This window comes from Engraulis encrasicolus, chromosome 6 (genome assembly GCF_034702125.1).
Source record: "Engraulis encrasicolus isolate BLACKSEA-1 chromosome 6, IST_EnEncr_1.0, whole genome shotgun sequence".
Lineage (NCBI taxonomy): Eukaryota > Metazoa > Chordata > Actinopteri > Clupeiformes > Engraulidae > Engraulis > Engraulis encrasicolus.
Genome location: NC_085862.1, coordinates 49,245,180 through 49,262,679, shown reverse-complemented (window position 1 = coordinate 49,262,679; position 17,500 = coordinate 49,245,180). Strand labels below are relative to the sequence as shown.

The 17,500-nt window shown below is 44.5% G+C and overlaps 1 protein-coding gene across 1 annotated transcript in view; it reads right to left on the bottom strand.

Annotated features, from left to right (window-relative positions):
- The window catches only part of LOC134451396 (spermatogenesis-associated protein 16-like), an 87,854-nt gene that overhangs the window by 34,132 nt on the left and 36,222 nt on the right, over positions 1–17,500 (bottom strand). Inside the window, exons 7-8 of the mRNA XM_063201833.1 lie at positions 9,403–9,549; positions 1,357–1,469 (exon numbers count right to left, since the gene is read on the bottom strand). Coding sequence (XP_063057903.1) covers positions 1,357–1,469; positions 9,403–9,549 — 260 coding nt within the window. The remainder of the gene's footprint in view (positions 1–1,356; positions 1,470–9,402; positions 9,550–17,500) is intronic.

The window sequence follows — 17,500 nt, the reverse complement described above, 5'->3', positions numbered from 1 at the left end:
AGCGTGTTCAAAGGAAAGACGGCCACAACAAATCAACACAAAACACAAACAACAACAACAATAAAAGCGGGGAAATGCTGAGCTGTGATCTTTTGTCAGTGCTCGTCATTTCGAGCGTCGGGTGCTGTCGGCTGGCTTTTAGTAAGCGGCAACGCATCGCTTCCTGAGCAGCAAGGACGAGGGTTGAGACAGTGGTGACGATGACGGCGCCTGAAGCTCCAGAGTAGCGCGGAGCTGAGTGAAGTGGCCTAACGCGCACATAAATGACTGACTGACGCACAACAGTTGTTGTTCCTCCAGCTCTGTTATGTTTGAATAACAACACCCCCTCCCCCACCCCACCCCCACCCCCAACAACATCAGCATCTCTAGGGCTTCTGCTGTACTGTACACCTGTCCCGCACAGGGGGACATCAGAAACATCCAGGGATTTACAAAAAGAGTAGACATTCTTGTTGATGTTTTTCCACACAGTCTACAGATAGACCAAACACAGTGTCAAATACTTTAGATACAGACAGACAAAGCGACAGAATGGCAAACGGACAGACAAAGACACACACACACACACACACACACACACACACACACACACACACACACACACACACACACACACACACACACTCCACAGAAAGACCAAACACTATTGAATACTTGGAGACAGACAGACAGAATGACTGACAGATCAACAGACATAAACAAACAAACACCGCACACACACACACACACACACACACACACACACACACACACACACACACACACACACACACACACACACACACACACACACACACACACACACACACACACACACACACAGACTCCACAGAAAGACCAAACACTATTGAATACTTGGAGACAGACAGACAGACAGAATGACTGACAGACCAACAGACAAAAACAAACACCACACACACAAACACAGACACACACACACACACACACACACACACACACACACACACACACACACACACACACACACACACACACACACACACACACACACACACAAACACAGACACACACACACACACACATCCTAAACACTGTGTCAAAGACTTAGCGACAGACAGACCGACCGGCCGACAGTAATAGATAAATAGCACAGGCGGCCACTGGGGCAACCACTTCCTGTTTTCCAGGACGACGAGACGAGACGGAGTACTTTGGCGATGCCCAGAGTGCTGCTCTCATCTCATCACGTCTCGTCTGGATGATCAGCTGTGCACACCTCCGTGGAGACCGCTCACTGCCGAGCTGTCCGCCCGACCGCCGCTCTCTCACCGCCAGGCTGTCTGCGCTGGCCACCGCTGCTGTGTGTGTTGTGTTTGTGTAAAATATACCCACTGCGAGTTTGGTGCACTTAATAACATCCAGAACGGGCAGAATCCTCCGTCCGAGGTGCTCGCAGGTCTTCTTTGCATCTTCCATTTGCGGCGGAGAGAAGGGAGCTCTCAGTCCTTTTCAACAAGCACACAAACAGAAAAAAAACACATGAAACATGTCACTTTTTCCTTTTCTATTTCACAGCGCATACACGCCACTCCAACATCTCCAAGACGCACACGCATATGGACGCACACATGCATTATACAGATAGACATACAGTACACAAGTGATATTTCAAGGTGCACTGTGTAGGATGTGGCCAGCGTAGTTACTGCAACTATCCTGCTCATTGAAACTGGGCTGCTTATAGCCAAATTAAATATGATCTTTTCGTGACTATTCACTAGGTAAACCAATATTTACTAGTATGACACAAGTACAGCAATTTTTGCAGCTAAAAATGACTATTTCTTGACATTCAAAATAGCGGCCATGGAGAAGCTCCCCCTTTTCATGTATGAAAAATGCAATTTTCCCAGTCATAATGAATACTTAAAATTTGATGGTGGTGGTAAGTATTTGAAAAAAATATGATTCCTTACACCTTTAAGAAGTTTTATGCTACTGTAATCAATACATCAACTGAGGCCTGCTTTACTCTGAAGACACCATACATTTAGCCAGTACATTGTGCCATAGATCAACGTGGGACCACATCCCCACACAAATAAAACAAATGCACGCACGCACGCACGCACACACACACAGACACACACACACATTGCTGGGAAAAACACTGCGTTCCATGTCCTTGAACATTCATACTGCCGCCCACCCACCAACGTCATAATATTTTCCATTTAAAAACTAAGTGGACATCGGGTGCTGGAGGAACATTGAAACGTAGTTCAGATGCTCCTTCATCCAAAGCACATAGTGTTGTGTATGCTTATTGAACGTCCTTATTCACTAGCTCTTTGAAAATACGGTGCATTGCTCCTCCTGGTAAAAACAACCCCACCAAGACGCACACGGACGCACACTACACCACAACACTGTAATCAATACATCAACTGAAGCCTGCTTTGCTCTTGAGACACCATACATTGTGCCATAGATCAACATGGGAAACCGACACAAACAAAACAACAGATACACACACACACTACTGGGAACAAGTCCGGCAGGCGGACAAAGATGCGTCCGCCTATGCACTGCCGCCTTGTGGACAAAGGAGGGAATTACAATTTTAAGAAAGCGTTTCAGACAGACCAACAGACAGACAAACAGACAGACCGACCGACCGACGGACATACCCTCATATTTGGCCACTGCTTTGGGTCATTAAGCCAGTTTTCTTTGATTTCAAAGGGACATTTCAGTAATCCGGGATCCTTTATTTTCTTGAAATACTGTACACGGTCCTCGGCCGGCAAAAATAGTGAGTATGCCATCTTCTAACAGACGCGAAGTGAACTGACAGTTTTGGGGGAATCCTTTTCCGCCAAAAAGGGGCGTTAACGGTCTGTGACGTCAAAGTCGCGGTGGTTTATAGAGATGCTAGGACGAATCTAAAAACAGCCTACTGCCACAGCCCACACAAAAAAACACCACCCCGCCACAGAAACACACACACACACACACACACACACACACACACACACACACACACACACACACACACACACACACACACACACACACACACACACACACACACACACACACACACACACACACACACATTACTAGGAAAAACAGCCCACTGTGTTACATGTCCTTGACTTTGACAAACATTCATACAGCCGCCCACCCACCTACCCACCTCATATTTTTTTTCAATTTAAAGAGAGCCATGCAGTGTTAATTTCGTCAACCACGACGATGACGAAAATATTTCGTCAACGCCCCTTTTTCCCTTGACGATGACGAGACGATGACGCACTAAAAATTGCCTCAAGCAAATCAAAATATGACGAAAATAAAAAAATATTTTCGTCAAGGAGACTAAGACGAGACGAAATTTACAAGCCATGGACGAATGGACATTAAAAATATAATTATTTATAATTAATTTGTTATTTGTAATTGTAATATAGGCCTAAGTGTCTTGAACTTCATAGGTGATTGCGCGCTCACGCTGTGATGCCTCGCTTGTCTCTGCTGGCAGCCAGTGCATGGCGTGACTCAGTCAGTAGTTCTGTAGCCTAGTAGCTGAGTGAGTCCATTTAAGTTGAGTTTAGGTCCTAAAACATTCCCAGAGAAAGAGCAAAAATAGCCAACGTTGAGGGAAGTGTTCATTTTGAAACATGTTCAACAACCCTCTTGTCCATGACGAAGACATGTGTTTCTGCAGTAGGTAATGACAGTCGCGCCAATCCTCCTCTGATACTGTCATTCTAAACTTCCTCGAGCTTCCACTATTCTCCTTTTCACTTAGGCTGTCTTAGCCCGGCGTTCGTTGTCTGATCTTTTTTTGTAATGTTTGCTATATTTGCTGTTTAACCATATGAGTAGGCAGTTCGCAAGCAAATCATGAAGGTCGGATTTGTGAATTTATTTATATCAGTCACCGCGGGAGCGCGCGCCAGCAGGGGGAAAGTTGGCCTGTCTAAAGTAACAGAGGCACGGCGACTGTAGCCTAGTTTTGAAAAGAATCAATGGATGAGCGTTCGCTGAGGAGTTTTAAACTGTTGAGATTTGAAACTTGTTCTCGTCGAGAGCAACGCTAAAAGAGCTAAGGAAGTCGACAGCATTTCCATGCGTCTGCAGTGCCTTCCTAAGTTCCAAAAACTCTTTTCAGGTCATGCTTATCGAGCCTCGACATCCCCGACAAACAAAACAGCATTAGAGTTTACATATTTGTATGTGCGTGTCCTTTATATCGTCCAGTCTGCATACCCCTGCCTGCCTAACATAACGTGCCTAACTATTTCTCTTACTTTTGCAGGGCATACGAAGTGTGCTCGCGCAATCTATTTAAGCCTATTCCACTCATGCCGCACGAGTCATTATCGTTCTCTGCTCGCATTGCCAATTGAAAACAAAAATCGCTAACTTGCATAGTCTAACATCAGCAGTATTTTATCTGACTCGTGGTCATCGGGAAGCCACTATCAGGGAGACTTATTGAACTTCATGCAGACTTGGGATGTCTGGTCTTCCCACTGCCGGCAATCTGGCTTTAAGTCACGCGGAGAGGTGAAGAAGAGCATGTAGCTTCCTCCGTGATCAAACTCAAAATCAAATAGGCCTATAATAGGCTATGCAGCAGCTTCTAATGCACGATAGAGAGAGAGAGACTTGTGCATGATTTCAAATATAAATTCGTAACACAATCACAATTTGTGTGGCTGTAGCATATAGAGTATACTCATACTGGATATTGTAGTATAAGAAATTGCTCAAAGTAAGGCAGCCATATATCTACCATACATCTTTGAGGCTGTGTCTTTAAGATAATTTCGCTATACTCTTAAACTAGGCAATGCAAACACAAAGACAATAAATCCTATGTATTATCATACTGGGACTTAACTACATATGAGCAATTTCTTGAAATGAGGTGGACTGTGTCTTTAAGGAACATCCTTAATTTGCAGTGTATATAATATATTCAAATGGAAATGTCTTATGGCAGCCTGTGCTTTTTTTTTTTTTTTTTTTTCAGCGAGAAACACCGTCGGCTCCACAGGACGGTAAGGATGATTGATGAATTGATTACTCTTCTGCTACGTACATGCAGAAGCATATCACTTAATTACCAATTGTTTGTGAATTGAAATGTAACAGGCATTACGCCCATTCATCTTCATGAGGCCGTCTCGGTAGTGGCACCTACCTACGCTTCATGCCAAACCTTCAGGCCAGCACTCAATATGCTCAATCCTCACTGGCAACGGGTAAGACAAAATACACACCCCCAAGCACGCACCAATGCACACACAAACACACACACAAACACTCATACACGTACATACACACTCATGCACACACCCACATGCATGGACACACAAAAAAACACACGTACGCACGCACACACATACACATGCACTCACACACACCCCGAGAATCAAGAGCTTTTATTTGTCATTGACAAACAAGTTTGACAACGAAATTGCGTTTAAGAATACACTGTACAAGTGTTCTCTGGCCGCTGCCCATCTGGGCGCTGCGCATGTACAAACGCGCACATACAATTGCACGCATACATGCATGCACGCACATGTGCACACACACAAACACACACCTGCGCACAATAATGAAAAAGCTATACAAACTCATACACATGCATACAAGTGTTCTCTGGCCGCTGCCCATCCGGGCGCTGCACATGTACAAACGCGCACATACAGTTGCACGCACGCACAAACACACACCTCCGCACAATAATGTAAAGCTATACAAACTCATACACATACATACACACACACAAACACACACAAACACATACGCACACACACACACACGTGCACAGCCCCCTCCTGTCCTGCCGCATGCATACTCAGCAATGGCATCCCCTGCATGACAGAGGTAAGATCTGCCACCAGCCTGCCAGCCTCATGATTGATCACCCTAAAGACCTCATGCGGTGCCCCAGCCTTTGATACATCACACACCACGCATTGATTTTCAACCCACTGGCCACCAGTGCACGTGCACACACGCTCACGCACGCACGCATGCACGCGCACACACACACACACACACACACACACACACACACACACACACACACACACACACACACACACACACACACACACACAGAGTCTCTCTCTCCCGCTCTATCCCTCTCTCCCTCACTCACACACACACACACACACACACACACACACAGACACACACACACACACACACACACACACACACACACACACACACACACACACACACACACACACACACACACACACACACAGACACACACACACACAGAAGCCATGCACACACACACACACACACACACACACACACACACACACACACACACACACACACACACACACAGAAGCCATGCACACACACACACACACACACACACACACACACACACACACACACACACACACACACACACACTGCTCCCCATCCGCAGTCATCCATGCTGAAAGCTAAAAGCGAGAGAGCCGCTGACCCCCACTACTTAGGGAGCTCACTGAAGCACTGGTAGTACATCTTCCCTGACCACACACACACACACACACACACACACACACACACACACACGCAGGCATGCACGCACACAGACACACACACACACACACACACACACACACACACACACACACACACACACACACACACACACACACACACACACACACACACACACACACACACACACACACACACACACACACACACACACACGCGCACACACGCACTGGTAGTACATCTTCCCTGACCACACACATATACACACACAGACACAGACATGCACTCACACAGACACACACAATATATACACAGACACAGACACAGACACAGGCATATACACACACACACACACACACACACCACACACACACACAGACCATACACACACACACAGACACACACGTGCACTCACACAGACACACACACACCTTAAACACAGACACAGACACACACACACACAGACACACTCACACAGACACACTCACACAGACACACTCACACAGACACACTCACACAGACACACTCACACAGACACACTCACACAGACACACTCACACAGACACACAGACACACACACAGACACACACACAGACACACACAGACACACACACAGACACACACACACACACACACACACACACACACACACGAGTTAATTAAGAAGTTTTATGCCACTGCAATCAATACATCAACTGAGCCCTGCTTTGCTCTAAAAACACCCTCCATTGCGCGACCCACCAACACCCACCCACTGACCCACCCACACACACACACACACACACACACACACACACACACACACACACACACACACACACACACACACACACACACACACACACACACACACACACACACACACACACACACGCACACACACACACACAGTGAAAGTCATTATTGATGTTGTGCCGAGAAAATAAATTACTGGACATATTTATTTGTAAATATATGACACCTTTGGTCTTTGTTCAAAAAGCCATTCTCTACTGTTATCTGTGTCCCTGTGTACGTCTGGCTGTGTTTGTGTGTGTGTGTATGTCTGGCTGTATTTGTGTGTGCGTGTGTGTGCGTGTGTGTGTCTGTGTGTGTGTGTGTGTCTGTGTGTGTCTGTGTGTGTCTGTGTGTGTGTCTGTGTGTGTGTGTGTCTGTCTGTCTGTCTGTCTGTCTGTCTGTCTGTCTGTCTGTCTGTCTATCTGTCATACACACACATACACACATGCACACGCAAACACACAGCACCCTGTCCTATGGACTAAACCACCCCCAGAGCACGACGTCATCTCCCACCATGAGTCATCTGACACCATGGATTTCTTTCTGCACCCCTAATAATGCAATGCCTCTTTGCACCCTCTCACTTGCTCTGTGTTGGATTCACTTGTCACAGCAGCCTAACACTGTTATGGCTGTTAACTCACCCTACACCTTGAGTCAATCCGCATATCAGCTCATTTGCCAAAGTCATCATTGCACAAAAACAAGCAAACAAACCAGCTGGACCCCGTTTCTCGAAAGCATTGCTGCTAATCAGTTAGCAACTTACTTGATTACCAATGGGAATTTGCATTGTAACCAAGTAAGTTGCTAACGTACAACAGTCAGTAACGACGTTGTTGAGAAAAGTACTCCTGATGAGTTTCATGCTTGATCCGATGTGTTGACAACCAACCAACCAACCAAAAAAAAAAACATCTGAGGAATGTTATTGAGGGCGTCTCACAGCTTGGCTTGTACGGTGGAGGGCTAAGGGGCAAGGCTTTCAATACAGCGAGAGCACGACTACACCAACAGCAGTTTCACAGCTCCTGTGTCCTCTCTGCCTTTATTGCCTTCTGCTCTGCTTTTTATTGTCATCCTCCAAAAATATCTTTTCGCTGAATTTTCACATTGTGTCTGCTGTAGACCACTTTGCTTGAACAATGTGTCTGTGTCTTTTCACCTCGAGGTGTGTGGCAAGGGATGAAAAAGAAATTTGTGTGAGTGACTAAATGTGGGTCGATATCAACCACGCACTGACAAATGAACGGTCAAAATGACCTGCCACTAACTCAAGAGCAAAGCATTATTGTGTGGATGAAGTCTTGGTGACTGAAATAATGTATTTTACCCATAACTGGCTAGTGTTCTGTACCCTTCCCTGGTGCAGCAGTCTGGAGTACAATGGGTTGCTTTTGCTGAGCAAAACAATGTTGGTCACAATCTCATAACCTCCTATGGTGTCTCTGTCTATCGGTCTGCCTACCTGCCCGACTGCCTGTCTGTCTGTCTTTGCTATCCATCTCAGAACAATGCTAAAACTCATCTTCTCATACCTTCTTCAGATCTGTCTGTGTGTCTGTATGTCTATCTGGTTCTGTCTGCCTGTTCTTAGATGTGTCTATCCCCTTGCCTGTCTTTCTATCCATCTCAAAGCAGTAATGCAGAGCAACATCTTCTGCCCTCATCTGATGTGCCCGTCTGACTGTCTGTCTGTCTGACTCTCTTGTCTGTCTGTCTATCTCTCTTTCTCTTGTCTATCCATCTCAGAGCAGCAATAGAGAGCAGCATCTCATTCTACCCTCATCAGGGGTGCATTTCTGGAAAGCGTAGTTGTTGGCAGTTAGCAACTTCGGTAGTTGCCAATGGGAAAATCCATTGCAACCAACAAAGTAGCCAACATAGTTAGCAACTACACTTTCCAGAAATGCACCACTGATGTGCCTGTCTGTCTGTCTCTCTATCCATCTCAGAGCAGCAGTGCTGAGCACCATCTATCTCCTCCCACTATACCTGTGAGCTCTGGGGCCCTCCTGCCTGTCTGTCTGTCTGTTTGTCTCCCTGTCTACCTCTATGTCTCTTGTCTATCAATTTCAAAGCAGCAGTGCTGAGCAATGAGCACCGTCTTCTCCCACAGTACTGTACCTGTGAGCTCTGGGGCCCTCCTGCTCAGCAGCTTGTCCAGGAAGCTGCCCTCCTGACTCCTCCTGAAGCCCATGGTCAGGAAGTAGGCTCTGGGAGACGCCTCGCCCCACTCCGCCGTCTGGGGCAGGAAATGCCCTCCTCTCCGATCTATAATGAACAGGACGGACACACAGAGAAGGAAGGCCAGCTGTTATCCCTGTAAAGCCGCACAAATGGGGGTTTAGGCTGCATCCCAACATGGTAATAAGGTATACGTGCACTGTAGTAGCTGGAAAAACAATAGAGCGGTAATCTAATTCTCTTCACTGCAGATTCTAGAATTACATTTGGAGGTGCTGCACCTCGAAAGCCTGAGCAGTGCAGTGGACAATAATGTACTTATAACTTCCTGGAATGCACTACATTTTTTTCCATTGTTAATGTTTTGAAAGAAACTACAGTATAGTATACCATCATTTTTACATCTTTGTTCTCTGTAACATGCTTAGGAAATGGCTGCACAGCACTTAAATACAATACGTACTGTGAACAACAATTGAATCCTTTTTGTTTAACTGTCTGGAAGCTTAATTCTCTTAAACTCCCTCTAACTACAGAGAACTGACACACGCTAAATACTACCAAAGCTGAACGATGGTTCATTCTCTGTGAGCATTCAGGGTAAATGTCCATTGTTTCCCTTGTACGCAGATACAGTGGACAAATGTTACATTTCTCAATGCTCCTTTTTAATGTATTTATTATTTTAGGCCAACATACTAGTTAGTCAATTTGGAAAAGAGTGAACCTTTACAGCCAGTAAATGTCTAGCCGTGAAATACACAAATAAATAATGTGATTTGACTACACATACAAAAAGTGGCAAAGGATGTAATAATTTAATGCATTAATTGAAAAAACGCCATTATGGTATTGTTTTAGGAAATGCATCCTGTTATCCAAATTCTGTACATTAACATTCTGTACATCTCTACTACTGCTGAGAATCCCAAGAAGGTCTAGCACAAGTCAAATGTTTGTCAGTGCTGGGGTACCTACTTGTAGCTGTGCTGCGCATTTTGATAGCATCTTCATGTGTAGAATATCTGCATCACATAATGACCTAATTGCTGTTTTGGCTAGCCCTGGACGTAGCTCTGTTTTCAGGGTTATGGAGTCACTGGCGAACATGCCTGTATTTGAGATAATGAGCTATGCAATATCTGTGTTTTTTTGTTGTTATGGTTTGTTTTGTTATATTTTATTTTCTTCTTCTTTTTACTGTGTTTTATGTGATATGTGTCTCCCTGGGTCTGAAATAAAGAACTGAATTGAATATTAATAATGTGACATTAACAAAGCAGTAATTACATTATTGGCTGCCACAAAGAATTCAGATAGCAACTGCAGCAAATTAGACTCTTTGAAATCTAGATCCATGGAATGAGTCAGAGTGTAAGGGTAAAATTATAACTTTTACTGTGGCATCCTTCCACAAATTAAGAAAAGAAAAAAGGAGGGGAAAAAAACTGCAAAAGCATGCAATGTCACAAAAACAAAGAGATGGTGCACCATGATCCTTGGAGAAAGAGAGATAAAATGTGTCTGAGTAATCAGGGCTGCTGACAGCTTTGGCTGGGCTTGAAACCAAATCATCTGGGGGGCATTCCACAGAAACAGAAAGGCCCTAACAAATAGCAACAGAGTAAACTGGACGCTGAAGACCCTGCCAAACACTGAGGCCAATGCTAACCTCATCATTATGGTCTCTCTCTCTCTCTCTCTCTCTCTCTCTCTCTCTCTCTCTCTCTCTCTCTCTCTCTCTCTCTCTCTCTCTCTCTCTCTCTCTCTCTCTCTCTCTCTCGCTCTCTCTCTCTCTCTGACAGAAACCGTGTTTATAAACAACATAGAAAAGCCTGACCCAATGTTATAACTGTTAAAACTCACAAATATAGTACTTGGTTCCAAACCAGAAATAGAAAAAAGTGGTGTGTATGCTGTCATCTTTCATCTGCATAGTCCTTTAGAGTACATACAGGAGAACAGGAGCACAACTTAAACTTAAACTTGCGCGTTTTGTTGGCACAAACATTCATTTTCCTAAATGTACTGTATATTGAACAGATAAGATATATTGAGTGATGATTTCGGAAAAGAAAAACCTGTCTGGCATAGGCCCTTTCAATATTGTAAAACAAACTCCAACAATTTCCAAATGTTGTACAGTACCAATTCACTATGTACAGTAGGCCTGCTGTACAGTATGTAAAATTACAAAGTATGTATTCCCCTAAAAATGTAGTACGTACCACAATAATTGGGGTCTGGGGAAACCAAAATGGTGTGCCAATGGCTATGGTAACTACAGTAATAACCAATACTCTGCATGCACTGCTCAGTTGGTGAATAATACTCCTTTTACTCAAAACTCAAAGTCAGAGCAGCAGCAGCAGCAGCAGCAGTAGCAGCAGTAGCAGCAGTATGTCAAACGTTCACGCTACACTAACTTTCAGAGTTTCACATCTCATCTGATCTGACAGATATGAGGGGAGGTGGTTGAACCGTTGTACGAGGGCAGTTTGACACTCTTGTTAATGGGGAGCCTAATGAATGCCTCTCGCCAGCACAGCTTAGCAGGGGTGCAGGAACCTGTGGTCGAATCATAGCCACAGGGATACGCAATAAGAAACCCCACGTTCACTTCAATTGCAATTCTGTGTAAGAATCACACCCGCTTTCATGTTATCTTCTTTTTGTCTTACATGCAAACATGTAAAAAAAGAAGAAAAAAAAACGTAATCGTTTGAAGTTCTCACCCCAACAACTTTTAATGATGCTTCAGAACACTACCAAACTGAAAGCCCCATTTGCCCTATTCAAATTACAAGACTCACCTACCAGTCTAACAAGTCTGTTTTTCCTTTCATAAGCCTATCCCATAATAATAATAATTTATATAAAGGAGAAAACATTTCTAGGAAACCATTAAAGCCAAAGCCAAAGCTCCTTCCGCTTCACATCTCTCTTGTGCATTCGACTACACTGGCTTATTCCCAGGTATGTCATTGCAGACAGAGTCTGAACCCGACATCCTAAAAGGAGATAAATAATAATAAACGGATGTATAAACGAGGAGATGGAGGAGCCCCCCTTCTCGATGCCTCAGGGGAACTTGGCGCCTCGACACCGGACGCAGCGGGGGATGGAGGCTCGCAGGCTCCTGGGAATGTTTTCCTGGTAGATTAAAGACGAAATTGAAGGGGACATGTGTCACGCATTTCAAACTGTACAGGAAGTGCCGTGGGCTAGATGCACCGCAATTGGCGAAGAGAGAGAGAGAGAGAGAGAGAGAGAGAGAGAGAGAGAGAGAGAGATAGAGAGAGAGAGAGAGTGTGTGTGTGTGTGTGTGTGGGGGGGGGCAAACAAAGGAGATTACGAGCTGCCAGTTGTGTGAGTAGGTAATCTCAGCATACTACTGTATTTTTTCCCCCTACTCCCATCTCCTCTCGGTCTTTTCTGTTCTGTCTTTCAGTTGCTGTCTCTTCATCTAACTATTTCTTGTGTCACTTACTTTCCTTGTTGAAGTCAAGCTTTTAGCCTTTACCTGCAAGACAGCCAGACAGCCAGACAGCCAGCCAGACAGAAAGATACACAGACACACACCCACACAACACACTCCAGTATTTAGCTTGATGTGCGGCGGTGTCCTCCTCACAAAAAATATAATTTGGAGACAAGCTTCCTGCTGAGACGGTAAATTAAGTTTCCATATTGAACATAACCCCCCTTCTCGCAATTTCACAGTAAGTAGAGGGTGAGAGAAAAAAATAAAATAACGCTCCCCTTGGGACAGCCATATATCTTTGCTACACCACTCCGGATGAAAGTTCCCCCCATTTAGAAGTTGGGCTATATTGCTTTCTGTTCTGTTATCCTGTACTTGATAAAGGAACCATTAGTACTTTTTTGCTGCTATCATTACTATTAGAGAATATAATGAAATGTAATTGAAAAGGCAGAGGGATTTAATGGTGGTGATTAACATGATAGTAGGGATGTCTGACATATGCGAGGGGTAGAAGCTTTTCCTCTGGAGATTGGTGCATGTGCCAGTACAATACTATGACTACAATACTGTGTGTGTGTGTGTGTGTGTGTGTGTGTGTGTGTGTGTGTGTGTGTGTGTGTGTGTGTGTGTGTGTGTGTGTGTGTGTGTGTGTGTGTGTGTGTGTGTGTGTGTGTGTGTGTGTGTGTGTGTGTGTGTGTGTGTGTGTGTGTGTGTGTGTGTGCGTGCGCACATGCGTAGGCGCATTGTAAAGGCAGAGGTGAAGATGAAAATGAATATGAAAATGAAGGTGCAACCTACACTATATGAAATCAAGGTGTGAAAAGGAGATAATTCATTCTAGATGGCTCTTACATGCATGCACACAGCATGCTATAATTGACATGCATTGCTTGCATTACTGTGTGAGGACAAAGTCCATGTGGACTAAACAACAATATTGAGCAAAAATTGAAAAGATATGAAAGATATTAATTAATTTTCTGTCGTCGATGATGTCCTCGTGAGGTCAAAAGCAGGCAAGTGAGCAAGGGAGGACAGAAGTCCGCATATTGGAATGCACCCACTGACTTAAGCCAGGCATGCACTGTGCGGTATTTTCAGTCACAGGTATTCAGCTCCTGCTCACACTGTGCTAGGGAATCGCAGGGTTTAAAAGTTCACATCTCACAACTCACGTCCTCACACTATACGAGCTGAGGGTTGAATGTGAGGCGAATCCTCAAACTGCGACATGACAGGCTTGTTTTCCGGAACTGCAGATAACAAAAACACGGAAGATAACGGGGGCACCTGGGGTGAGAGCGAGATTGTGGTCAAGAGCAAATCAGGCTGCCCTGGCAATTTGTGCCTTTTTGTGCATGGGTAGTGGCAAATCGGGTCATAGCACTGATTCTACTGTCTGATTCACTCATGAGGGGTGACCAGGTTTTCAGTCTTGATTTTCTATTGCAGATCGAAAGCTGGTCGTGAGGTGAAATCTCTTGCCTTTACCCCATGTACACTACACGATGCGAGACCTCCGATTGAGCAACAAATCAACCCGATTCCCAAAAGTTTGTGCAACTGACAGATCGTGGCCCAAAATCGCACAGTGTATGTCTGGCTTTCATTGACTAAAATGTAACATCGGGGTAGTTATGACAAAGGAATTAGATTTCAGACAATAAGGGTCATACCACGCCTAGAGTACGTGTAGCAACACAAGTCTATGTATAGCATTGTCTATATAGCACTGAAAATTGTTATACCATGCTTTGTGCCATACATTCAAGTTAATTTGTAATGAAATGGTGCTATTCAAATCACATGTGACCAAGGCAAAAAGATGTCACAGGAGTTAGGTACCGGTGACCAAAAAAGTGATAGTCTCTCTCTCGCTTCTTCACTTCAGTCTATCACACCTCTTCCAGAACACCCAAACAAGATGTGTGATAACCAGGATGTGTAATGAAAACAACACCTTTAGAGTGCAGAACGTTGTGTTCTGCACTCAAAAAAAGTCATGACAAAAGTTCTGCACTAAAAACATTGTCTCTTTCATGTCATATTCTATCTAGAGAAACCGGATTTTTACACAGGCCTTACTGTAAAAGATGTTGCAAACATCAATTCACAAAGAATGTTTCCTGTGGTTTATGTCGAAGATGTTGCTCTGAATGTAATCAAAGAATTATGGCCAATGTTGCATCATCATGCACAAGTCCTGGGGCCACACGTCAAAGGAAACACAAAGGCCTGAAATGGGTCCGTACTGGGCTCACTCTTGCATGTAATTTCACTCCTCCACAACTGCCCAAAGCTCTTGTGGTCAGAAAAGGAAATGATGCTGCCACAGTGGTATAGGCAACCAGGGAAGCCGATAGGGGGGAATAAAGGGGTCAGTTGTCCCGGGCCTAGGGAGATAGGGGGCCGAAAATTGTGTTTACATTACATTGCATGTATTGGCTGGGGGGCCCTTTCAGATGACTGTGTTCTGGTCCCGGCAAAATCTGTCAGCGGCCCTGTAGGCAACATCCCAGAGGGGGAAAAATATTTTTTAACAATTGTCCTGTTTCTGTCTTTGAGTTTCTTTCAGAAACAAATAAAGATGTTACACTTTTTGTCTTTTTCACCTAAGGCGCTTTTAGATGAAATCTTTCTCTCATTCTCATTCTTCTTCTATCAAACGCATATGAAAGTGTCCAATGCACTCCGCTCTAGCTGCAGCTTCATATCTTACTATATTCTAATACTGTTTTTTTAATCGCCTGGGGGTTTGAGTGAGAGAGAGATAGAGACAGAGAAAAAAAACGATCAATAAGATAAAAAATAAAGACAAAAATAACACTATTGTAAGAAGTGTTTTGTTCCCTATGAGATTCCCATCCTGGGCCCAGTCGTGTCTGACAGGCGTCTGGGACATCTGGGCTGGAGCACTTTAGGAAAGCATTCTCGCCTCAGGATAAATGGGCCCGTCTGCTCCCGTGTTGATTAAGCAGTTATCACTACGGAGTGTTTCAAACACATCGACGCAACTCCCCGTCTCCCAATCAGTCTCTTTAAAACCCACAATCACACAGTTCTTCCCCCTCAGTCAGAAGCTCTTGCTGTTTCTCTCATTCCCCTGTCATACACACATGTGCGGACAGTGTGAGAGAGAGAGAGAGAGAGAGAGAGAGAGAGAGAGAGAGAGAGAGAGAGAGAGAGAGAGAGAGAGACAGTGCGGACAGTGAAAGAGAAAGAAAGAGAGAGAGAGAGAGAGAGAGAGAGAGAGAGAGAGAGAGACAGAGACAGAGAGAGAGAGAAGAGAGAAAGATGGGGACAAAAAAAGAGAGCGGCAAGAAAGACATAGAGAAAAACAGCATGAGTGCGAGGCTGACCTCAGTGGGGGCCTTTTGTGATACATCAGAGTGGCTGGCTACATGCTCCCGGACAGGCCTGCACTTGGTCATTTGCAATATGTCTTGCCAAGGTCAGCTGGCAGTCAGTGTTGCCAGATGTGTCTGATCAAATCCTGCCCAAAAAACGCCAAATGGCCAATTTTCCCCGTTTTTACCCGCAGACGGCCATCCCAAGTAGCCCAATTGGGCGGATAACCGCCCAATCTGGCAACACTGCTGGCAGTTAGGGACTGAGACACCAGTCGCAGACCTTGATGTTGCTCTCTTTTCTCCCTATAGCAAAATTCAATGCCATTAAAATTGAAACTAAACTACACTCTGTGTGTGTGTGTGTGTGTGTGTGTGTGTGTGTGTGTGTGTGTGTGTGTGTGTGTGTGTGTGTGTGTGTGTGTCAGGATGGGATGCTATATGAAATGCCACTGTGCCTTATTCTCTGTGTTTCTAACAGCCTACAATAAGGCATTAGGAGTTATGAAAGTTTTGGCGATAAAATCTCGCTCACAATTTCTGTCTCTGTAAATCTCTCTGTCTAGGTCTGTCTGTACATCTCGACCTGTCTCGTTTTAGACAGACTACAACCAACCCGAAAAGACAGCCATATTCTTCAGTTCTACATTTGAAGTGCTTTTTTAAATAATTCTACAATAATTCTACAAATTGAATTAAACATATCAATTATTAGTCTGTAATGTGTGCCTACTAAAAACCACGTCAAGGGTACTATACATCAAAAATCTTGCAATCTGTTTGCTTGGAAGCTTTGAACATCAAGTATTCATGAAAAAATGGGCATTTGTGAATGGGCAGCATGAATTCTGGAAATAAACTACTAAAAATATTACACAGTGCACCTTTAAGGTTTCGAAGGAGTTGGGTGCTGTTGAGTACCCTTGCCCCTGCCCTTTACTTGCAATGAGTGTCTTTGACAAAGTAAGCAGGGCTCAAGGTCAAGCAGGGCTCAAGATTTATGTGGGCAGCCGTGGCCTAGTGGTTAGACAATTGGTCTTTCAATCTAGGGGTTGCTGGTTCGAATCCCCCCTGACCACTCCCTACATCTCCATCCATGGCTGAAGTGCCATTGAGCAAGGCACCTAACCCCACATTGCTCCAGGGACTGTAACCAATACCCTGCATAAACAATAATAACTGTAAGTCGCTTTGAATAAATGAA